This window comes from Orycteropus afer, unplaced genomic scaffold (genome assembly GCF_000298275.1).
Source record: "Orycteropus afer afer isolate SDZICR_OR568_19922 unplaced genomic scaffold, OryAfe1.0 scaffold00147, whole genome shotgun sequence".
Classification (NCBI taxonomy): domain Eukaryota; kingdom Metazoa; phylum Chordata; class Mammalia; order Tubulidentata; family Orycteropodidae; genus Orycteropus; species Orycteropus afer.
In genome coordinates, this window is record NW_006921734.1 from 2,659,967 (window position 1) to 2,684,875 (window position 24,909).

At 37.0% G+C, this 24,909-nt stretch overlaps 1 protein-coding gene across 1 annotated transcript in view; it reads right to left on the reverse strand.

Annotated features, from left to right (window-relative positions):
- GRIA4 (glutamate ionotropic receptor AMPA type subunit 4) overlaps window positions 1-24,909 on the reverse strand; it is a 503,661-nt gene that overhangs the window by 143,769 nt on the left and 334,983 nt on the right. The window contains exon 4 of the mRNA XM_007945995.1: window positions 10,177-10,361. Coding sequence (XP_007944186.1) covers window positions 10,177-10,361 — 185 coding nt within the window. The remainder of the gene's footprint in view (window positions 1-10,176; window positions 10,362-24,909) is intronic.

Genomic DNA, 24,909 nt, shown 5'->3' on the forward strand with positions numbered 1-24,909 from the left:
TTTTCAGTTTTTTAAGGAAATGCCATACCATATGCCACAATTGTTGTACCATTTTACAATCCTACCAGTATTGCACTAGAGTTCCAATCTCTCTGCAACCTCACCAGCATTTGTTATTTTCTGACCTGTTGAACTTTGCTATTATTGCTGGGGTGAGATGATATCTCATTGTTGTTTTGATTTGCTCTCTCTGATAACTAATGATTGCAAGCAATTTCTCACGTGTTTGTTGGCTGCCTGTGTATCTTCTTTGGTGAAGTGTCTTTTCAAATCTTTTGCCCATTTGTGAATTGGGTTATTTGTCTTTTTGGTGTTGAGGTGTTGAAGTTTTCAATAAATTTTGGAGATAAGTCCTTTATCAGATATGTCACAGGCAAATATTTCTCCCAATCTGTAGATACTACATAACAGCAGTAACAACAATCCATGAACAAGGTATGTTCTTCTACTTACATAGTGCCCTTGCTGTCTCTTGTAGTAGTGTTTTATAGTTTCCTTTGTATAGGTCTTTTGTATCTCTGGGGAGGTTTATTCTTAGATATTTTATCTTCTTAGTAGCCATTTGTTGTTGTTATGTGCCGTCGAGTCAGACCTGACTCATAGCGACCCCTCCTTGGGTTTCCGAGGCAGTATCACTATGGAAGTAGATTGCACCATCTTCCTTCTGAGGAGTGGCTGATGGGTTTAAACCTCCAGCCTTCTGGTTAGCAGTCAAGTGCCTTACACACTATGATACTAACTGGCATTGTTTCCCTTATTTCTTTATCAGAGGACTCTTTGTTGGTGTAGAGGAATCCAACTGATTTTTGTATGTTGACCTTGTATCCTGCCACTTTGCTGAACCTCTCTATTAGTTCTGGTAGTTTTTTATTGAGTTCCTTGGGTTTTCTCTGTACAGGATGGTATCACCCACAAATAGAGATAGTTTTAGTTCCTCTTTGCCAATTTGTATGCCTTTTGTTTCTCTTTCTTGCCTTATTGCCCTGGCCAGGACTTCCAGTACAATGTTAAATAGAAGTGGTGATAAAGGGCATCCCGGTCTGGTTCCCATTCGTAAGGGGAATCCCTTGAGTCTTTCTTCATTAATAATGATGTTGGCTGTTGGCTTTGAATATATACCTTTTATTATGTTGAGGAATTTCCCTTCTATCCCTATTTTGCTGAGAGTTCTGAACAGGAATGGATGTTGGATTTTATCAAATGTCTTTTCTGCATTGATTGATTTAATCATATGGTTCTTTTCTTTTGTTTTGTTTATGTGGTGGATTACATTGATTGATTTTCTGATGTTGAACCACCCTTGTAAACCTGGTATGAATCCCACTTGGTCCAGGTGTATTAATTTTTGATATGTAGTTGGATTCTATTGGCTAGTATTTTGTTAAAGATCTTTGTATCTTTATTCATGAGGAATATGGATCTGTAGTTTTCCTATCTAGGGGTGTCTTTCCCTGGTTTTGGTATTCATGTTATGCTTGCTTCATAAAATGAGTTTGGGAATATTCCAACTTTTTCTACGTTCTGGAATAGCTTATGTAGCATAGGTGTCAACTCTTCTCTGAATATTTGATAGAATTCTCCAGTGAAGCCATCAGGGCCAGGGCTTTTCTTTGTGGGAAGTTTTTTTATAACTTGTTCAATTTCTTCTTTTGTTACAGGTCTGCTCAAGTTTTCTGTCTCTGAGTGGGACAGTTTAGATAGGTCTTGTGATTCTAGAAACTTGTCCATCTCTTCTAGGTTCTCAAATCTGTTGGAGTACAGTTTTTCATAATATTCTGTCAGTATCTTTTTTATTTCAGTTGGTTCTGTTGTGCTGATACCATTTTCATTTACAATCTTTGTGATTTAGATCTCCTCTTTCTTTTCTTTTGTTAGATCTGCCAATGGTTTATTGATATTATTAATCTTTTTGAAGAACCAGCTTATTGTTGTGTTGATTTTATCTAAGGCTATTTTTTTTTTCTGTTTCATTTATTTCTGTTCTGATCTTTATTATTTTCTTGCTTCTAGATACTGTAGGATTCTTTTGTTGTTCTCTTTCTTGTTGGAGTTGATGAGTCATTGTGTTGGTTTTGTTTCTTTCCTCTTTTTTAATGTATGCATTTACTGATATAAACTGTCCTTTGAGTACTGCTTTCTCTGTGTCCCATAGGTTTTGTTATGATGTATCTTCATTCTCATTTGTTTCTAGGATTTTTTTTATTTCAGTTTTTATTGGTTCTATTACCCAGTAGTTTTTGAGCAGTGAGTTGTTCAGCTTTCATATGTTTGATGCTCTTTCCTTGCTCTTCCTGTTATTAATTTCTAATTTCATAGCATTGTGGTCTGAGAAGATGCTTTGTAGTATTTCAATGCTTTTGAATTTATTGAGGCTTGTTTTATGTCCTAACATATGGTCTATTCTAGAGAAGGATCCATGTGCACTGGAGAAGAATGTGAATTGTGCTTTTGTTGGGTGATATGCTCTGTATATGTCTATGAGGTTGAATTGGTTAATTGTATTGTTGAGTTCTTCTGTATCTTTGTTGAGTTTTTTTCTAGTTGACCTGTCCCTCTTTGAAAGTGGTGTGTCAAAGTCTCCTACTACTATTGTAAAGTTGTCTATCATCCCTTTTAATTCAGTTAATATTTGCTTCACGTATTTTGGAACACTTTCATTGGGTGCATAAATATTTATTATTGTAACTTCTTCTTTGTCAATTGATCCTTTTATCATCCTTCGTCTCTTATGATGTTTTCACCTTAATGTCTATTTTTGTCAGAAATTAATATTGCCACTTCTACTCTTTTTTTGGTTTCCATTGGCTTGGTATTTTTTTTCCATCCCTTAACTCTTAATTTGTTTTTGTCTTTGTTTCTATGGTGGGTCTCTTGTAGGAAGCATATCAATGGGTCTTCTTTTCTTATCCAGTCTGCCACTCTCTTTCTCTTGATGCATGCATTTAGTCCATTCACATTGAGTATAATTAGTGATAGTTATGAATTGATTGCTGTCGTTCTATAGTGTATTTTTGTTGTGTTGTTGGTGTTTCCTTGGTCCATATACTTTTCTGTGCTGAGTTTGGTTTGTTGGCTAATGTTTTCTCCCTTTTCTTCTTTATTGTTGGTTTTGTGCTTATTAAACTCATATGTTTTCCTTTTTTCTGGATTTGCTAAGGGTGATTGTTAATTTTCCTCTACCTTGGAGTATATTCTTGTCTCTACATTTTTAGAACAATGTGTACTGTGAAGAGATTGTCTTGTTTCCCTCTCCATTTGGAAGTTTGTACCTAGAAGTTTTATTCCTTCTGATAGGTTAGTTGCTATTGTTGTGTGCTGATTGACTTCCTTGGTTTTTAGAGTACAATGTTTTATGGTCTTATTTTGAGTTTCTATTTCTGATTTGGTTTTAGTGTTGATGTCATGTATCCTGATTTTGTTAATCTCTGCTGTGGATTCTCTATTGGAAGAACTTCCTTAAGCATTTCTTGTAGGGATGGTCTGGTTTTGACAAAATCCCTTAATTTCTGTTTGTCTGAGAATGCCTTGATTTCACCATCATATTTGATGGATAATTTGGCTGGATATAGGATTTTTGGTTGGAAGTTCTTTTCCTTCAGTGTTTTATATATGCTGTCCCATTGCCTGCTTGTCTGCATGATTTCTGCTGAGTAATCAGAGCTCTGCCTAACTGTTTGTTATAAGTAATATTTCTTTTGTCCTGGAAGCTCTCAAAATTTTTCTTTGTCTTTGGTTTTGGAGAGTTTGATTATAATATGCCTTGGTGTTTTTCTCTTGGAATCTATCTTGTGTGGGGTGCTATGAGTTTCTTGAACAAATATCTTTTCTTCTTTCATGATATGGGGGAAGTTTTCTGTTACCAGGTCTTCCACAATTTTCTCGGTGGTTTTTTTTCACCTCTTCTTGTTCTGGAATTGCAATGAGTCTTACGTGGTTTCTTCTCATGTCATCCCATATAATTCTTAGGTTCTCTTCATTTCTCTTAATTCTTTGTTCTGATTTTTCTTCATACAAGCTGGTGTCTAGGGATTTGTCTTCTAGTTAGGATATGTGTTCTTCAGCTAGTTCTAACCTACTCTTTTGTGCTTCTACTGTAATGTGTAATTCTGTAATTTTGGTATTCATCTTCTGGATTTCTAACTGCTGTTTTTGTATGAGTTCTGATTGTGCGTTAATCTTATTATTTTGTTCTTGAATGATTTTCCTGAGTTCTTCCAGGGAGCTGTCTATGTTCTCCTTGTTTCTGTTTGGGGTTTCCTTAGGCTCTTGCAAAGCTCTATAAACATATTTTCTACATTCCTTCTCAGATAATTCTATTGCCTCTTCTTCCTCCATGTTTAATGAGACTTTTGTTTGTGTTTTTGCTTCTAATGCTTAGTCCTGTTTTTTTTTTTTTGTTGTTGTTTGTTTGTTTGCTTTGAGGTTGCCTGTTGTTTCCTAGATATTTTGAGGTTGTCTTTAACTGTTGGTTATGTATTGATTTGTTTTGTCTTGGTTTTATGGTTTAATATCTTTAAAAGGTGAAGCTGGTGTATTTTATTTTATTTTTTTAGTTATTAATTCAGGTATGTTGGGTTGCTCTGCAGTTTTCTTTGTGATGGTGGAATCACTGTGTGGAATGTGGACATGGGCTTCTATTTGTTGTAATGAGGGTTTATAGCTCGATCTGGAAGGTTTTATGTTGGCTGAATGTGCTTTCTTCTCTTAGATGAGTGAAGCTATTGGTGGAGAAGGTGGGAGTGGAAGAAGGAAAGCTTGCTGTTGCTAGGGGCAGTTTCTAGGACTTTGAGTGGGCTGCTACTGATGACATTGAACTGCTATTCAAAGGCCTGCAGCTCAATTTCACCAAAAAGTCCAGTTGTCAGGGGGTTGCGACTTTCCACTAGGCTCAGACACACTCAAAAACCCTGCTCCCAAGGCCCCTGGTGCCAAAAAAACTGACCCAAGACAACTTCCTGGCTCTGTGATCTGCCATGGGGGTTTCTCTCTCTGGGTCTGCCTGCCCCTGGTGCTAGTGCAACCGGCCCAGACCACAATCCACCTTAGGAGTTCCTCTGTGGGTCCGCCCACCCACGGTGCCAAAGATCTGCTCGGTTTCAGCGGTGCTGGAGTCAGGAGAGTGCCTGCTAGTAATCTGTGGTCCCGATATTACTGATAAAGTCAAGCACTGGCCTCTCAGTGCCACTAAGCTGACCCAACCCTACTCGGTGACTTGCTGTGGGGGCACCTCCCTGGGCCCACCCTCCTGCAGCATCTATGGACTTTGCTCAGGTTTCAGCAGCACTGGATGTGCCCGTTTGCACCTAGTCAACCCAAGTTACTGATAAAATCAGGTGCTGAAGGTAGATCCCTGGGGTGATCGCTGGTATGCTGGTGTGGTCACTGGTATACTGATATGGTGTGTCTTCTTCCTTAATGCAGGGAGATCTTGGATGGCCATTCTCACCTGCTGGTCAGCACTCCCCCAGGGAAGTCTCCGATGGCCTTTCTCAGCTGCCTGTTGGTGCTCCACAGGATAGATCTTCTGATCTTGTTATTTTTTCCCTGTCCCTTTCTCCTTTCTAACTCTACTCCTTTGAGTTTGGTGCACTCTGACTCAGCTGTTCAGAGCACCAGAATCCCTAATTCAAACTGCCGTACCTAGTTTTTCAAGCACTAAGATGCTGGAAGGAAATAGCGTGGTGGTTACTGACAAGACTCCATTTTGAATCCTCTCTAACTTCTATTTTAAATAGAAATATGTTTCTATTTAACTAATTTAATCATGGCATTAGAAACCACCACAGTTGTCCTCATAATTTGAGAGAATTTGAGAGAAAACTGTGTAAGCTATTTCTATTATAATTTTGCAGACTGATACAAATTTGAGAAAACTGTGTAAGTTATTTCTATTATAATTTTGCAAATTGATACAAATTAAAATGTCAACAATTATTGACAGTATGCCACCAAAATATAAAGTGTGTCCATCTTTCCAGAAATTTGTGAACACATTCTCTAATCTTCACTGCAGTAATAATTTCACCATCTTCAAAGGTGCTATGTTTTTAAAGGCATTTCCTGCTCAAGATTACTCAGATTTTTTTTTTTTTTTTTTTTTTTACTTTTTAAAAAATGCTTTGGTTAATTCTCTTATATTGTTATCTCAATGTATAAAAGAGGGTATGTTGAGGTACATGTTCAATTTCCTGACAGGGTTAAGATTACTTTTTTTTTTTTTTTTTTTTTTACTTTTTAAAAAATGCTTTGGTTAATTCTCTTATATTGTTATCTCAATGTATAAAAGAGGGTATGTTGAGGTACATGTTCAATTTCCTGACAGGGTTTGGATTGATACTTGTGTTTGGATGAGTCAAAAGTTAAATCAAGAGGCATAACAAATTATTTTGCTTAGAGCTACAAAAAATTAAATTATGCTGGTAGTGTTAGCTACTGTCAAGTTGGCCCCTGACCCATGGCTCTGTCCTGCACAGTGCTCTGTCCAGCAACATCCCATGACCTGTTGGGGATCAGACCATTGTGATCCATAGGATTTTCCTTTGCTGATTTTCAGAAGTAGATAACTAGGCCTTCTTCCTAGTCCATCCTACTCTGTAAGCTCTACTGAATCCTGTTCAGCATCATAGCAACATACAAACCACCACTGACAAATGGGTGATGGCTGCACATTAGATGCATTGGCCAGGCTTCAAACCTGACTCTACCACAGGGAAGGTAAGAATTGGCCACTGAATGGCCTATGTCTCAATTACAAAATAGATAGTTAAAAAAGTAAAAAAAAAAAAGAAAAAAAGAAAAAAAAAGTCATGTTCAGAATCAGAAAACACCTTTTTCTTGGGAGGAAATTTTATAGGACAATCAAGAGTACATTATTTTCTTACAATATAGCAGACTGTTCTAATTTATAAGATTCATGCCCTAGAGGCATTGTAAAGGGACAAAGGTCTATTATTATTCTCATTATTACTATGCAGTCCTGATAGAAGAGAAAATTTTTAGAATTCAAAAGGTAGAAGAATAGGAAAGGTAGACACTGAAGTTTTCTAATTTCTTTGAAAAACCAAAACAAACCAAAAAGGGGAAATAAATAGATGTCCAGTTCTTTTAGTGAGAAGTTATTTAAGGCTTATTCAAAGAGTTTATCCAAAGCACCCAAGTGTGTCAATTTTCTTCTTAGAAACCAGCTAAGCCTCTGAAATAGGTCAGTGTGCTTTAGGCACTCAATTGCATTCTCCAGACTAGATCTACTAAGCCACAGGTGCTAAGTGGAGGGTCGTTCTGCATCTTCATATTCTGAGGAATTTGGCAATCCAGACAATTCTTAGAATTGGTTTCTCTGTGGGATTCATGGGAATTATTTACAAAGCTTCAGTTGTTCAGGTCAAACAACTCAAACTCTCAACAAGGGGAAAGAGCAAAAGAGAGTGAGTTAGAGCCATAGTGACCATCTTGCTTAAGATAGTGAAATAGAAAGGTTTTTCTTGGATTCCACAAATTCCCATTTTAAAAGAAAAACTCACCAACTTTGAATGGCTATAATTAACTTTATTTTTTTTTTTTTATTCTCTCAGGAATCAACCAGAGTGATTTATAGGTTTATATCACTATTTACCAATATGCAGTTGAGTGCTTGTTTGCTTTCTTCTATTAAGGGATAACAAGAAGGGAATACTCAGTGACATCAGTAGGGTTGGTATCACCCGGTGCAGTAACTCATGGGACAACCCGCTGCCCTGGACCTCTTCCTGTACCAGACCATACAGAATCCTTAGTAATGTTTATTATCAATTTTAATCATTGAGTAATATGTGGTAAATATGGTTGTAAATTCCTTAAATGTAATATTTTTTAGATTACATGAATACTAACAACAAAATTATATTGTGATATTTTTCTACATAGAATTACAACATTATTAGTAACTAAGTTGAAGTCCTTTTTTGATTTTTCCTTTAATTACTTCTCCATTCTCAGAAAAGTTATTGATATATGTCTTAGATCTCTACTGCTGCCATAACAAAAATACAAAAAATGGATAGCTTTAGCAAACGGTATTTTAGAGTTTAGGAGGCTAGATGTCCAAATTTAGAATGTTGGCTCTAGGGGCTGGGTGAAGGCCCCTTGACCCTGGCTTCAGCTTTGCCTCTTGTTCCAGGCCTACTGGAGCTGGAGGGTTCTTTTGACTCATGCAGCTCTTAGCTGCTGAGGCTGGCATATTCAGCATAAGCAGGTAAAATGGCACAAACCCAAGACTAGTAGGCAACACGGCAGACCACTTGTTCAAGTCCAAGAACTGGAGATGAAGACTGAGCCAAATGCAAGATCCAAAATATACAAAAAAGCTAGAGACCTTTCTCAAAGCTTCTCCATATATACTAAAAGCAAGCAACATCTCAAAGGTACCTCCCTTTCCACTGATTAATGTATCAAAGCAGATTCTACCATGGAGGTGATTACAATCTCATTGTGGGGAATAACTATATCCAGCTGCCAAGTCACTCAGAACCATGGCCCGACCACGTTGACACACAACCTTAACTACCACAATATGTTGTTGTTGTTATGTGCCATCGAATCAGATCCAACTCATAGCAACCCCTCCTTGGGTTTCCAAGGCGATATCCCTACAGAAGTAGATTGCACAACCTTCCTTCCGAGGAGTGGCTGGTGGGTTTGAACCGCCAGCCTTCTGGTTAGCAGTCAAGTGGCTTAGGCTAGGTTGCACAAATACTAATTGTCACAATATTGTAGCTAAAATGCCAGAAATTTGACAAAATCAGTGACTATAACACATTGGCACCAATGGAAACAACAGTGTGGCTTATATCATGCACAGAAGAAACCACGTAATTCAAAGCATCTTTGTACTTGAATAATAAGGACTGCTTTTTTTTTTCAGTTTTGTAGGTACATTAATACATGTAAATTTGGCTTACAAAAAACATATTTGTTGTTATAATTGACTACAGGGATATTTTTTATAGAACACTGGAACACTGCCCCCAAATTTTATAGACAGTCATTTTGGTGTCACCCACTCTGACAGTGTCACCTGATGTGAACCGCTCCCCTCCTCCTTAGTGATGCCACTGTGAATACTGACATTTCCTCCTACAGTATAATCTGGTTTCACTAGACTTTCAAAATAAATACACCATGCTTTTTACTTTTAATATATGTGAGAAAGAAAACAAAACATTTAGTCTAGTTCCATTAGGTATTTAAGAGGAATCCTTGGAACATATTTTGATTTTTTTTATAGCTATGTACTAAAGTTATTCTTATAAATGAACCTCTAAGTTGATAAGCTTACTATTACAAATACAATCGTACAATTATACAGATAAACTATATGTAGCAAACTAACCAACAAAAAGAAATCATGCTTGTCTAGCCAAGTGAATATACTGTAGATAAACATGAGCAAGCACTTTTACAACCACTAGATGGCATTCATTGACTGTAATTTTGGCCAAAATGTAGCCTCTCAAAGCTTTATCATAATTTGCAGGGTTGGGGGGAAGGCAAATGTTATCTATTATTTGACGAATTTTTCCTATCATTTAAAACAAAGACAAAGCTCAGTTTTATCTCTCCTTGTCTGCTTAAAATGAAATAATATTTACTGAAAGTTTTATTCAAGAATTCTTTTTTTGGTGGGGAGAGCTGCAAATGATCTTTACCATTGCAGTAACGTATTCACTTGCAGCATCTAGCAGAAAATATGTAATACACAGCATTCTACTCAATTTTCTTTCTTTTCTAGTTCCTTGCTATTCCCTATGGAGTTATTTCTCTAAAGATTAAAAAGAAGTTCATAGCCAACAATTTTTTAAAAAAATTCTCATATTTTAGATGACATTAATCTTCAAAATTTGTGTTCCTGAAAATAGGAGGCCAACTGGCTCTTAATGATTCACAAAGAGTCTTTCGATTGTACATGTCTTAAAAATGTGGGGGAAATAGGGCTTCTAACTGTAGTAAGACCTAAGAACAAAATGGTATTTGTTGATAAAGGACTATGATTTAATACTAGAAATTAATCCTAAGATGAAAATGCCCAAACCTCACACTCCAAACCAAAAAACTGGGAGAAGATATTGATGGGAACAAGTAAATCAAAGGGTAACTTTTCCTTAGACGGTCTATGTTAATGATAGAAAATCTAGAACTTACCTGTTCTAATATGTTTTGAAGCCTCTCTATCTCACAGTCTATTACGAATTTCTTCTCTTGTCTTCTATCAAGTTCTTCTAGAAGTTGTCTATAGCTGACATCATTAAAGTTTTCCACACATATAGCACTGACATGCCAACCATTTTGTCCTGCTTTTTCCATAATAGCTTGAAGTATTGAGTATCCTATTGGGGAAAAAACAAACAAAAGAATTAACTAACACAAAAAGAGCTTTTGACTCCCTTTTAGTGACCTGTGTCATCAAAGAGTCTAAATTAACATTTTAATGTTCTAACATCTACATTGAATGCTCCAGAACTTAAACAATCTCAGTGGTTATTTCTGAATTACTTGTTTTTGCTTACTTAACCAGGGCAACAAAATTCCTTAAAATATTGGTTGAACGAGGTAGTAACATAATAGTAAGCTCTCAAAATCTCTTTGCTGAAGAATATTACACTGCTCTAGACACATTTTAGATGAGATGAACAACAAAATCTAGTATTATATTTAGTCGATAACAACTTGATAAATACATTTTGCTATTTCACTCAGTAGGCAGAACTGAAAAATTGCTTTTGACTATTCCCTTGAGCAAGGTTGTAACATTTTTTTAGTCCAACTGTGGAAGAGCTCTGCTGGAGGAGTGGTTAAAGCATTTGGCTGCTCACTAAAAGATAAGCAGTTCAAACTCACCAGTGCTACAGTGATGAGGCAGTCTGCTTTTTAAAGACTACAGCTATGCCTTTAAGGTGAACGATTGTACTAGGGAGGTGCACTTCAATCAACCATGGGAGATTTTTGTTGTTGTTATGTGCTGTCGAGTCAGATCCGACTCATAGCGACCCCCTCCTTGGGTTTCCAAGGCAGTATCCTTATGGAAGTAGATTGCCCCATCTTCCTTCTGAGGAGTGGCTGGTGGGTTTGAACTGCCAGTCTTCTGGTTAGCAGTCAAGTGCTTTAGGCACTATGCTACCAGAGCTTCCCCTCCATGGGAGATTTCAAGGGCAGTATTTGCATAAGGAGACAGCTCAGAGGGCAGGAATGCATAGGAAACAAGGACACAAGGACACAGAGAAAAGGTAATCACAAGGAAGTGGGAAGAGAGCCGTTATATTGTGAGGTAATCAATGTTATGAAACAAAATGTCTATGAATTGTTGTGTGGAAAATGAACTTGCTCTGTAAACTTTCACCCAAACCACATACAAAAAAAAAAGCAGAGGGGAAAAAAAAAGATTAGTCATAGAAACCCAATGGGGCAGTTTTACTCTGTCCTAAAAGGGTCACTATAGTTGAAAAAGGAGCTCTGGTAGTGTAGTGCCTAAGGCACTTAACTGCTAACCAGAAGGCTGGTGGTTCAAACCCACCAGCCACTCCTTGGAAGGAAGTTTGGGCAATCTACTTCCATAGTGATACTGCTTCAGAAACCCAAGGAGGGGTCGCTATGAGTCGGGTCTGACTTGACTGCACACAATAACAACAACATAGTTGGAAATGACTCTATGGCAGTGGGTTTGGCGGTTAGTATGGAAAAGAAGAAGTAAAAGAAACAGTACAACATTATTTATTGAGGATACATTATTGTAGGAGAGACTCAGATGGTGATGTGGGCAGGTGTATGTAGAGTAGGCGTTATTTAATTCTTCTTTGCTTGGCAGGGAGTGCTGTAAAGTGGGGGCGGGTTGAATAACTAGAAGAATCAGGAATTGGATTATAACACTTTCTTTCTTAGCTAGCTCCAGACATGGATAACTGGAGGCACACAACACTCAAACCCAAAAGGGGAAGTTTAGGTTCAAAGGCTGGGATGTACTCAGGAAGTGGAGATTTAAGCACTAAAAAAAATATAGTTCTGTCAAAGGGCATATAGCTTAGAACATGCTATCATAACATGTATCGGAGAAAAGATGTGGCAGTCTGCTCCCATAAAGATTGCTGTTGTTGTTGTGTGCCATCGAGTCGGCCCCAACTCATAGTCATAGATTCATAGCGACCCCTCCTTGGTTTTCCGAGGCAGTATCACTACGGAAGTAGATTGCCCAACATGCCTTCTGAGGAGTGGCTGGTGGGTTTGAACAGCCAGCCTTCTGGTTAGCAGTCAATTGCCTTAGGCACTATGCTACCAGAGCTCCTTCCATAAGGATTACAGCCTTGGAAACATAAGGGGCAGTTCTATTCTGTCCTATAGTGTTGCTATGGTTTGCAATACACATGATGGCAACAAGTAGTGGTTTTTTTTTAAATCGTAACACTATGAAATAATTATAAAACAGAGTAGATCACAATGCTAACAGTTATCTTTGCAACTTTGCTACAAATCGAAAGCATGAAATTTCCAGGAAAACCAAGTCTAATTTCACAACTCTTTCAATATTAGGCATAGGTGAAATTTATTTTAGATATTTATTCTCTTGTGATTATTGTTGGAGATGAGGAAGATAGATATAAATTCAAATAAATACACTAATACAATCTCTAAGGAAAATTGTGAATACATTCCTGGAAGTGGGAATCCTATACTAATAAGTGTAATAGTACACTTATTACGCAATAGTACACAGTGAAAAATGTCCACTAATTATAAAATTGTTTATTGAGCTTGTTGTTGTTTACTGTCGAGTCTGACCTGACTCATAGTGACCCCTCCTTGGGTTTCAGAGGCAGTATCACTATGGAAGTAGATTGCCCAAACTACTACGGAAGTAGATTGTGCAACCTTCCTTCCAAGGAGTGGCTGGTGGGTTTAAACCACCAGCCTTCTGGTTAGCAGTCAAGTGCCTTAGGCACTATGCTACCAGAGCTGCTGTTTATTGAGCTAGCATTGGGTTAGCTGCTGGAGACAAAACAAGATAAATAAGGGACAACTTGTGCTCTCTCACCAAGTAGATGGTGAAAGGAACAAATAGTCAGTGAGTGCTGTGACAGAGACAATCACAGAATACCATGGAAATACATACATGAAAAAGGGGTTGCAGGTGTCAGGGAACACTCCTAAATTACATCTGAAATGAGCCTTAAAACAAGTCAAGATTGGCAAGGTAAAGGAAGAGTAAAAACGCATTTCAGCAGAGGATTAGCATGCCCTAAAGCAAAGAGATAAGAAAACATTATTTCCCCTTTCTTCTGGTGGTGTATCTACTTCTGTAGTGATACCGCCTGGGAAACCCAAGGAGAGGTCCCTATGAATTGGTCTGATTCCATGGCACATAACAACAACAACAATCTCTATGGAAGTAGATTGCTCAACTTCCTTCTGAGGAGTGGCTGGTGAGTTTGAATTGCCAGCCTTCTAGTTAGCAGTTAAGTGCCTTAGGCACTACGCTAATGCAGCCTCAGAAACTCAAGGAGGGGTTGCTATGAGGTGGGATGACTCCATGGCAGTGAGTTTGTTTTTTTTGTTTTTTGTTTTTACCAGGAGAGCTTCAAATTAAATGTTGAGAACAGACGTTTGCTCTGAATATCCCTCCTTGACTACACATGGATAGCTGGCTTATGTATTTCTAGCTGTTGGCTCCCTTTCTAAACTCCCAACAGGGACCAAGCAATCCCTGATGAACACTTGTAAACTTTAGCCAGCTAATAAGATAAAAACAAAAACAAAAACCTTACAAAGTTAATATCAAGCATGGTGTAAAGAATTGAACTCTCAAGCTTATAATCTTGGTGAGAAGACAGACATTCAAAGAAACAAATGCAATTTAAATTTTAAAAGTGTGATAATAATAGTACTCAAGGTCCATTCTTGGCCCAAGAGAAGTCTTGGTTAAATTTGCCTGGATGGGTCAAGAAAAATACTGCAGAGGAACAACTTGAATGGGGTCTTGAATGTTGAGAAGAAGCGTGCTGAAGAAGGAGAGGATGTTTCTTAGCCAGAGACAGCCTTCCATGAGGAGGTGGGATGGCCTCTATCCTGCCTGGGCTAAGGAATTAGAGACAAACGAAGCTTGGAATAAAAAGTGTTTTGAAACCTCCTTGCTTTCTCCAGCTCTCATTTTTACATTGAAATATGAGAGAAGAGGGAAGAGATTTTTTTTTTGTCTATAAATCAAATAACCTTTAAACAATAATAGGTTAGAATTGGGGCCCATTAACTAGTAATTTTTCACCCCATTATCAGAAGCAATATATTCTAGTCCTCTTTAAGATCCTATGGATCTTCACCGTTCAATGTCATCATATATGGGGTCACCATGAGTAAGGGACACTCAACAACTCTAGTTTACAACAGCAAAAACAACACTTATCTGAGCTCATTCTATAGCAGCTACCTAAGTCCCCCTTGACCTCTCTTGGTCCTTGGAGTTACAGTGAGCAATTGGATAGGTTAAAAATGAAGACTTAACAGTTAAAATGAATATATAGCCATTGTAAGAAAAAGCATATTTATGCAGTTTTCTGATTGGTGTGTGACTCTTCCAATATTTTGATTTTTAGGTATGTCTTTTACATGTTTTAGTGTTTCAAACATTACTGATGCTCACTTAATATCAACAGATGGAACTGATGATGAGATCACATTTGAAATATAAATTACCTGATATCCTGCCAAATGAAATACTGTGGCAGTCAGTATTCATTTTTATCTAAGCAGGGAAAAAAAAATCCCCAGAGAGGAAGAAAAGAGGGCATGGAATCGCTATATAATTATTCTGGTATTCCTGTTGCTCCTTTTAGGCTTCCCTTTTGTAATGCATGCCTATAATTATGTTTTCAAATCTTACCTAGATTTCTCCCCCAAACCTAGTACTCTTTTCTTTGATTCCTATTCAATGTGCAAGTAACACGGGTATGAATCCTCTTTTAATATATGTGTTCATACTACATTTGTTCTGTTACTGGGACTTGCTCTCTGATAGTAACTGAGGCAACGTTCCTTTTTATTCACTTTTTGACACACCTGTGAACATTTTCTTTGACTTGAAACATTTTTAAAAATGTCAACTGACATTTTAGTTTCCTCTCTTTTTATTTATAATCACAACAAAATAATTCAGACTTAGTGTTTGTTTCATTAAGCATTGTAGAAATGATAAAAGTTAAAATACTGAAGTCTTCTTGCTCCATAAGATCATCTCACAGCTTGGCATGATTCATCAGAAATTACTTTTTCTTCCTCTTCTTTTTTTTCAGCACAATATGGTCATAAGGTCTCATTTCCCTATGAGGTATCCATGTTGCTGTTTTCTTCCTGGTATGACTTTCGCAGAATGTAGGGTCACAAGCCTTCTGATGAAATATATGTTCCCAGATGCATTACTGGTATTGAAAGAATCTCCCTAATAAAATAAAACTATAATTCAAATCCAACTTTCATTATTTGATTTTTCAGATTTCCAAATTATACTAGAATTTGAAATAAGATAAAAACCTTAGGACACAATCTTGTTAAATGACAAAGTTGGCCACCTTAAAAAAACTCATTAATAATAGTCAGAAATAAATGACATATTTTCAAATGGGAGTGCAATGGACACAGTTACAGTTTCAGAGCCTGGCTGAAATCTTGAATTCTCTTATGAGCTGTGTTTCATTTTAATACACTTTCTTATTATTCAATGCTGCTCAGATGTGTGCTTCTTACTTATTTGTCAAGAAAATATTGCTGTTGAATCAGTGATTATGTAACTTAGCTGTTATGTAAACTAGCAAATCTTCTGTCATGTCATTCTATTTCTACATTTGGCCATGATATTTATCTTCTAGTTATTAGAAAATCTGCAATACTGTATTAGTAGCCCAAATATTAATGCTGTTGTTTTAGGTGAATCTCATATGACTAATGGGAAATTCACTGCTATGAAGAATCGTCTAAATCTTGTTTCTACGCTAGAAAAAGTTGTCTAATATTTTAATTCAATGCGATTTATTGAAATCCTATTACATCCAAGGTTCTGTAAGGTCTATCAAGATAAACAAAAGCATAATTCTTGTCTTTAGAAAGAATTTACTATCTAGCAAACTGACAGTTATGTAACTAACCATTACATAAATAACCTCAAAAGAATCAAAGTATTTTTTAAAATAGTACATAGAGCATGCAGTGCACATACATTATTGAATTTCATTAATTAAAGGCTTTTTCGGAGTATTAAAGAACAGAACCAACTCAATGGCAGTGAGTTTTTTTTTTTTTTGTTTGTTTATTCAATTATACATTACATATTTTAAAAAATTATCATATAATTATATTATAAATTATGCTAATAGATCAATGTAAACAGTCTTGAACTACCGCATCCTTATACATCAATATCTTTTACATAACCCATAGATAATGACCTATTTTGGATGAGTAGTACCTCAGAGATATGGCTGCTAACAACATGAGCTAGGCTTATTTATTTGATGTTCTCTTTTCATAGGTGTTATTTGATTCAACTATGTATACACAGAGGGGCAGGAAGAAAAGTAGGAGAGATCTATGCTAGGGATATAATTATAAAGAGGAGGTAGTCATCCACATGCCATAAAAATTTTCAGTTGGATAAGGACTAAATAGTGCCCACTGTGTTTTTCAATTAGAATGTCACATTGGTATATTCAGCAAGTGCAATGCCAGTGGAATGCTGGATGGAGAATCCGTATTTGAGAGGTTATATTCTGAAATTCAGGAGAAAATAGGAAGAGGTGGGAATGTAAAAACTATCAGGGAATATAATTAGGGCAATGAAGCAACGAGATGGAGAGTATGCCATCTTGATGAACATGAGGTAGAGAAACATTACGTCATGGGAACTGCTTGGGGAGGAAGGAACTGTGAGAGTCCTATGGGAGGGGAAATACAGAGGTTGTTGAAGTCTAAAAAGAAGAAATGACAAGGGGAGAAAACAACAACTTGTACTTACTCAAATTAAAGCCTCTCTTATTAGATTTGCTAATTGCTATGCCACCAGCCACTCCTCGGAAGGAAGGTTGGGCAATCCTACTTCCGTAGTGATACTGCCTCGGAAACCCAAGGAGGGGTCGCTATGAGTCGGGGCCGACTCGACGGCAAATAAGAACAACAACAACAACAATTGCTATGCAGACTCTGTGATGTTGCAGTTAATGGACCATGCTACTAACCAAAAGGTTACAAGTTCTAGTCTACTCAGAGACAGGTCAGAAGAAAGTCTGAGCCATCTACTTGTGAAAAATCAGTCATAAATGGGGTTGCTATGACTCAGAGTTGACTTTTTTTTTTTTTTTTTAATGTAAACATACTGCTACTATACTGCTAATTTCCAGGGTTTGGCATAATTGTCAGCATCCAAAGCAAGTGAATGTTTGTGTGTCTGAAATCTATTTCATGTTGCATGTTAACCTCAGTCAAAGAGAAGAATGAGGTTCTGTAATCCTCACTGAACTTAATACCACCATGCTGGAAGTGCAGAGTAGATTCAGTAACAATTTAGTATGATTTCTTTCCAAAGCAGCTTAGTTACTGAAATTGAAATAATGTGTTCAATGTTCATAGTCAGGACCCCAAAGTCTCAGCACACAGTAGAAATAACTAAGGTTGTATTTTGGTTAAAAGTATTGGCCACTGTTCTGGTTACCTACTGCCGCTCTGACAAGAAATATACCACAAATGGGATAGCCTTAACAAAAAGGAGTTTATTCTCTTATAGTTTGGTAGGCTAAAAATCCAAGTTCAGAATGCTAGGCTCTAGGCACTGGGTGCTCCACAACCTTGGGCTTCAGCTCTGCCTCTTGCTCCCGGCCCACTGAAGCTAGAGGTATCTCTTCACTCAGGGAGCTACTGGTTGCTGAGGCTAACAAGCCCAAGGTCAACAAATAAATGGCACAGTCCCAATGTTACCAAATCACATAGCAGGCCATTAATTCAAGTTCATTGAAAGTCCCAAGGTTGCAGAGCATGACAGGCTGCTAAACAATGACACATCTACATACAGGATTCAAGCATGCCATAAGCTAGTGACGGTTCCCTAAGCTGCTATTTATATGCGGAAACCGTATCCCTAAAGCAGCTACTCAGCTGCTTGTGGTAGATCCCACCATGGAGTTGATTACCAGTCTCATCACAGGGAATAATTACCACCAGCTGTCCAGCCACTCCACCAGGCCCAGCCAAGTTGACACACAAACATAACTACCACAGCCACCATGGCTATAGCTTTTATTTATGCCATAGTTCAAGGAGGGCAGAGTGAAAAGTAGCAAAGATTTTCTAACTTAAACAACTTGAAGCTATACATGTGATTGTAAACCTGTGATAAGATGGAAGGTCTTGAGTTTGACCTTTGCAGCTAACATTCAAGAGTAAAAATAGAATCCATCTTCAAAGATGCTTGTTCTGGGTCCTAGATTTTTCCTGAAGCCTCTCACATTTTCTGACAGTAACATTTACTGTTTCCTGACTCTTACGTTCCTGTACTTGTAGTTAATTCAGGTGACACCATCTAAGTGAATTTGATGTTTTAAATGTAACATTAAAGCATTGTAGTAGATTCTGCAAGTTGTTCTCTACTGGCAATTCTCTCCTTTGTCCAAAGCAATATGATTTTTCACCTGGGCACATGGATACATGGGATACGTGCATTTACTTGGCTCTTTTTGAGCAAGATGTTGCCCTGTAACTAAGTTCTGGCCAATAGTTTGAGAAAGCCGACCACTCCTGAATCATCTATCCAGGCTTTCAAATGAGAGAAAAATAACCTATTATCTTGTTTTAGCCACTGATACGGCTTAAACAAGGTTTTCTGTCAGTTGCACCTGAAGCTAATCTCAATTAATATAGGCATGTAACAAATATTCTCAATTATTTGTCCGGATTCAAGGCAATAAACATCTCCAGAGACATGCCCTACTGCTGTTTTCTCTTATTTCTCTTGAGCTTGTCTAGAGCTGGCCCTATATAATTTTACTTAAGGACAAGGAATGGCTGGGCCCATTAATGCATAAATTCACTTGTTAATTCAGCAATTAGATTGAGTTCTTCAAACAGAAACTCTACTTATGGCACATCTTTGCATAAAACCTTCACTGCTTTCTTATTCTTTTCACAATACACACCAACATCTGATCATACTTGTCTCTTGCCTCTCTCTCCAGTTTCATTTTGTGTCATAATCCTCCTTGCTATCTACCCTCTCACCACACAGATCTCAGAAATCCTGTAAGTCATCATGAGCCCTCTGCCTCAGTGCCTTTGCACATACTACTGATACCTTTAAAAGATAGTTTCTTTCCTCTTTTGCCTTCTGTTTACCCTTCATATCATAAAACACCATTTTCTCAGAAAAACCTTCCCTTACTTCCTTACTAGATCATTTCCTCCAGAAATAAATTCTCATAACTTTCTATAAATTTCTTTCAGAGATTTTTTTAAATCACAATTTCTAATTATATAGAATTAGAAATAGAAAATAGAAATTATATAGAATTATATAAAATCGTCTAACTAGAGTCTTTTTTCCCACTAAACTGTAGACTGCATAAAAGTAGTGACTATTTCTGGGCTCAGTTGGTAGCCCAGTCTATAGATGCTTAGTAGCTCCTCTGTAAATAGTTGTTTGAATTTGTGAATAAATTAATTGCTAGCTCGGACTTGATGGCAGTGAGTTCAGAGAAAGGAATCATCATGTGAAAATATCAGACATAAGAAGCTTGGCAGATCACATTCAGTAACTTCAAATTATTCATTTACTCTTGTGTGTTTTGAAGGTCAAAATGTGGGGTAGGAAAAATTGGGTTGGCTTGTGGAAAGAGCTCCTAAGTCTGAAGTGATAATCAGGCAAAGGGCATATTAGCAAGACCTTCTCTATTACAAGAAGCTCTGGTGGTAAAGGCATTTGGTTGCTAGCCAAAAGTTGGTGGTTCAAACCCACCAGCTTCTCTGTGGGAGAAAGATGAAGGAATATGCTTCCATAAAGACTTACAGCCTTGGAAACCCTATGGGACAGTTCTATTCTGTCCTACAGAGTCATTATGAGTCAGAGTCAACGTCAACTCTATGGCAGTGTGTTTGATTTAGGTTTTCTCTATTATTTTAAGGAATTTTGTCTTCTCAGGGACTTTAAGAAGAGAGTGAGAAGATAGAATTTCTTTTAGAAGGACCATTACAGCTGAAGTAAAGAAAACAGGATGGATGTGGGAAACATAAGAAAGAGGAAAATTGTTAGGAGTCTATATTGTTGTAATCCAGATGAAAAATAATGGAGGTTGGATTTGGGACTGTGCAGAGGGAGTAGATTCCAGATTAAGGTGGCCCAATCAATCAACTTGGTGATTGATGAAACATAAAAAAGGAGAAGAAGGAGAACCTGAGCGTGACCATCAGCTGCCTGTTAAGCAAACATTCTACTTGTGTTTTCAGACGGAACTGTTAGATCATTTTTGGTTCCAAAAGAAGTATGTATTTTTCTGTTTGGATTCTAGATGTCAACTGACTTTGATGAAAACAATTCTTGCAATTATCTCCTTCATCACCCAAAGCAGTATGATAACTTCTTACAAAGAATTGTGAAGTTCATTTTTATCTCTTGCTATAGACATCAATTTTTCTAAAGATCATTTCTATAATTTCTGAATATTCCCAAGAATACACTGAATTCCTTTTGAGTTTATTGAAAATTTTTGCATGTATATTTATAAGGGATATTTGTGTATTTTTTTTTGTGACTTCTAGAGAGAGTTTTGTAATATTCCTTCCTCTTCTATATTTTTGAGTAGATATAGTGGGATTGGTGTCAACTCTTCTCTGAATGTATGGTAGAATTCTCCAGTGTAGCCATTTGGTCCATGGCTATTTTCACTTGGCAGATTTTTTATAACATCTTCAGTGTCTTCTTTTGTCTAATTTGTAGGTAATGTGTTTCCAGGAATTTGTTCATTTCATCCAGGTTTTAATATTTGTTGTATACAATTTTTCATGTTGTTGTTGTTGTCATGTGCTGTCAAGTTGGACCCGACTCATAGTGACCCCTCCTTGGGTTTCCAAGGCAGTATCACTACAGAAGTAGATTGCCCCATCTTCCTTCTGAGGAGTGGCTGGTGGGTTTGAATCGCCAGCCTTCTGGTCAACAGTCAAGTGCTTTAAGCACTATGCTACCAGAGCTCCCATAAACAGTTATGATCTTCCTTATTGCTATTGGATCACTTGTAATCTCATTTCTTAATTTAGTTATTTGTCTCTTCTAGTATTTTTCTTTTGTTCATCTAGCCAGTGGTTTTTCTTTTTCATTGATCCTTTCAAAGAATCAAGTTCTGGTTTTATTGATTCCTGCAATTGTTTTTCTGTTTTCTTTTCCACTTATATCTGCCCTCATCTTTATTATTTCCTCTTTTTTTTTTTTTTTTTTCTGGGAGATTTTGGATGATTTTGGTCTTGTTTTTCTATTTGTTCAAGTTGTCAGTTAAAGTTAATGATTTTGATCTTTATTCTTTTTTTAATGTAAGCATTTATTGCTATACATTTCCCTCTGAGTACTGCTTTTACTATGTCCCAAAGATTGTGATAGGTTGTGCTTTCATTTTATTTTATTCTAGGATATTTCTAATTTCACTTTTGATTTCTTCTATGACTCAATAGTTTTTAGTAGTGTATTATTTAGTTTCTACGTATTTATTTATTTATTACCTATTTTTCCTATTGTTGATTTCTAGCTTCACACTATTATGAAGATGCTTTTTATGATTTAAATTTGATAAGACTTGTTGTGTGTTCTAGCATATGGTCTATTCTGGAAAATGATCCATGTACACTGGAGAAGAATTGTTCTGATACTGGGTGAAGCATTCTATACATGTCTGTTAGGTCCAACTGGCTTATGGTTTTAAGTTCTCGATGTCTTTAGTGATCTCCTTTTAGGTGTCCTTTTCAAAATTGAAAGTGGTGTGTTGAAATCTCCAACTATTATTGTGAAGTTGTCTATTTCTCCTTTCATATTAGCAGTTTGTGTTTAATGTATTTTGGGGCATTGCTTTTAGGTGCATATATATTTATAATTATTACATCTTCTTGCTGGATAACCATTCTATTATTACATAATGTATTTCTTTATCTTTTGTAATAGATTTGGACTTAAAGTCTGTTTTATCTGATACAGTATGGCCACAATTGCTCTTTTTTTGTTTACTAGGTGTATGGAATATTTTTCTCCATCCTTTTATTTTCAGTCTATCTGTGTCCTTATGTCTAAGATATGTTTCTTGTAGACAGCAAAAGAAGAATTGATCATGTGTTTTATAATCCATTCTGCCACTCACTGACTCTTGCATGGGCAGTTACAACATTTACATTTAAGATAATCACTGAAAATGAAATATTTACCTTACTCATTTTACTATTTGTTTTTTGAATGTTTAGTTTCTTCTTCTTCTTCATTTTTTCTCCTCACTTGTGAGTTTTCTGTTTTTATTTATATTTGGTTGCTTTCTTATGATGAGACTTTTGTTTTCTTCTAATTTTTTTTCTTGGTGTTTTTTCAATAAACCAAAAAAAACCCAAAACTCACTGCTGTTGAGTCACATCAGACTCATAGTGACCCCTACTTGGGTTTACGAGGTGGTATCACTACAAAAGTAGATTGCCCAACCTTCCTTCCTAGGAGTGGCTGGTGGGTTTGAACTGCCAGCCTTCTGGTTAGCAGTCAAATGCTTTAGGCACTATGCCACCAGAGCTCCCAATTTCTTAATGGGAATTTCTTAATGCCTACATACTGCATTACACAATTTTCAATTGGAACAACACTTAACATACGAACAACAGGTAACATGAAAACTTAACATAATAAAGCTAATTTGGATATGCTCACCCTCCTCCATTTCTGTTTGTGTGTCTCCATTAACATCAATATACAACCTGTATTTGATAAGTTTACTTTGCACTTATTTCTTACAAACTTGATGTTCTATTGTTTGTGGGACTTAATTATTCTGCCAAGCTGGACCAGTATTGGCAAATTCCCAGAGCTCCTGTTTGTTTGGTAATGTCTTAATTTCCCCTTCATTTTTGAATGATAGCTTTGCTGGGTAAAGGACTTTTCCATCATCAATTGTTTTCATTCAGTATTTTATGTATGTTGCTCCAGTGTCTTCTGGCCTTTAGAGTTTCTGGACAGACATCTGCACTGATTCTTGTAAAAGATCCTGGGTATGTTATATTGTGTTTTTCTCTTGCTGCTTTCAGAATAATCTCCTTGTCCTTGGTTTTCATGAATTTTATTAGGATATGGAACAGACTTATCTTTTTATGTTTCTTCTAATTGGGGTTCATGTAGATTCCTATATTTTTGAGGCTTCATTCTCTGTCCAGGTATGGGAAATTCTAACATTTGGAAAATTGTTTGTCCAAATGCTTTTATTGTTGTCATGATGCTATGAGATTCCAATAGCTCTAATGTTATAATTTTTAAATGAATCTCATATTTCCACTTGGGTTTCTCCATTTTTCGTTGTTCCTTTATTTTGTTCTTTCAAGATTTAATACGTTCATTTATTTTTGTCTTCCAGTTCATTTATTCTATCTTCTGTCTGTTTGACTTTATTTGTTGAGTGCTTCTCTTGCTTTTTCTAGATCAGTTGCTTAATTCTTTAATTCCAGTAGTTATCTTTTTTTTTTTTTTTTTAATGTTTTACATTTCCTTGCTGAGCCTCTCATTTGGTTCCTCCATTTGATTGTGATCTCTGATAGCTCTTGTTTTCTGTGGGCTGTTTGCTTTCTTTAACCATATTTAGCACTATAGTCTAAAAATTTTCAATTCTTTCCACTAATCTGGACTCCATAGGAGAAATTTCTTCTTCATGTTTTCCTTCTGATTAGTCATTTTTATCTTGTGATTTTGTGTATTTTACTATTTTTTGTTGAAGTTGAGCCATTTGTTGTGGCTTTCTTTTTAACTTTTAATTTTGTATTCTGGTTTTTGTGGGAAAGTTTTCTAGTTGGACATCCTAGTGGCTCAGTGGCCATGTGCCTGAAGGCCAGGGTCCTCACCCATCAGTTGTTTCACAGCAGAAAGATGAGGTAGCCTACCTTCACAAAGACTCAATGCCCTGGCAACTCCACAGGGCAATCCAGTCTGCCCCACAGGGTCACCTTAAATCAAAATTGACCTGGTAGATTGGGCTTGGTATCTTCTGTTGATAACCCCTAGAGAGTACTCTAATTCTTAGTCCCCCCCCCCCACCCCCGTGCTGTTGTGCTGTTCAGGGGGGAGCTCTGGTGCCACAGTGCCTAAGGCATTTGACTGCTAACCAGAAGGCTGGTGGTTCAAACCCACCAGCTACTCCTCAGAAGGAATATTGGGCAATGTACTTCTTGGAAACCCAAGGAGGGGTGGCTATGAGTCAAATCGACTTGATGGAAGTTCTTTTTTTTTTTTTTTTTTCACTGTTCAGGAGTTCTAGATGCTTGGGATGCTTGATCTCAGGAATTCAATATGCATGCATTGGGGGGGGGGAGTGTCTAAGCTGGTTGCAATTGTTGATTTAAGTGATTGGGCTTGACTTCCCTGTGGTGAAGGTGAGGAGCTCTCTGTGTCTTTCCCTCATGGGTACCCCTGCACAAGTTCTCCAGTGGTGTCCCATTGTGGGTAGGGAGCCAGTCATTTTCCTTTTTGTTGCCCATCTGTCCAAAGTATTCCCCTTGCCCTGCTGCCCTTGCAGTTTCTCTCTCTCTCTCTCTCTCTCTCTCTTTTAATTGTGATTTGGGTGAAGTTTTACAGAGCAAATTCACTTTCCATACAGCAGTTCACATATACTTTGTCTCATGTCATTGACCACAGTTTAC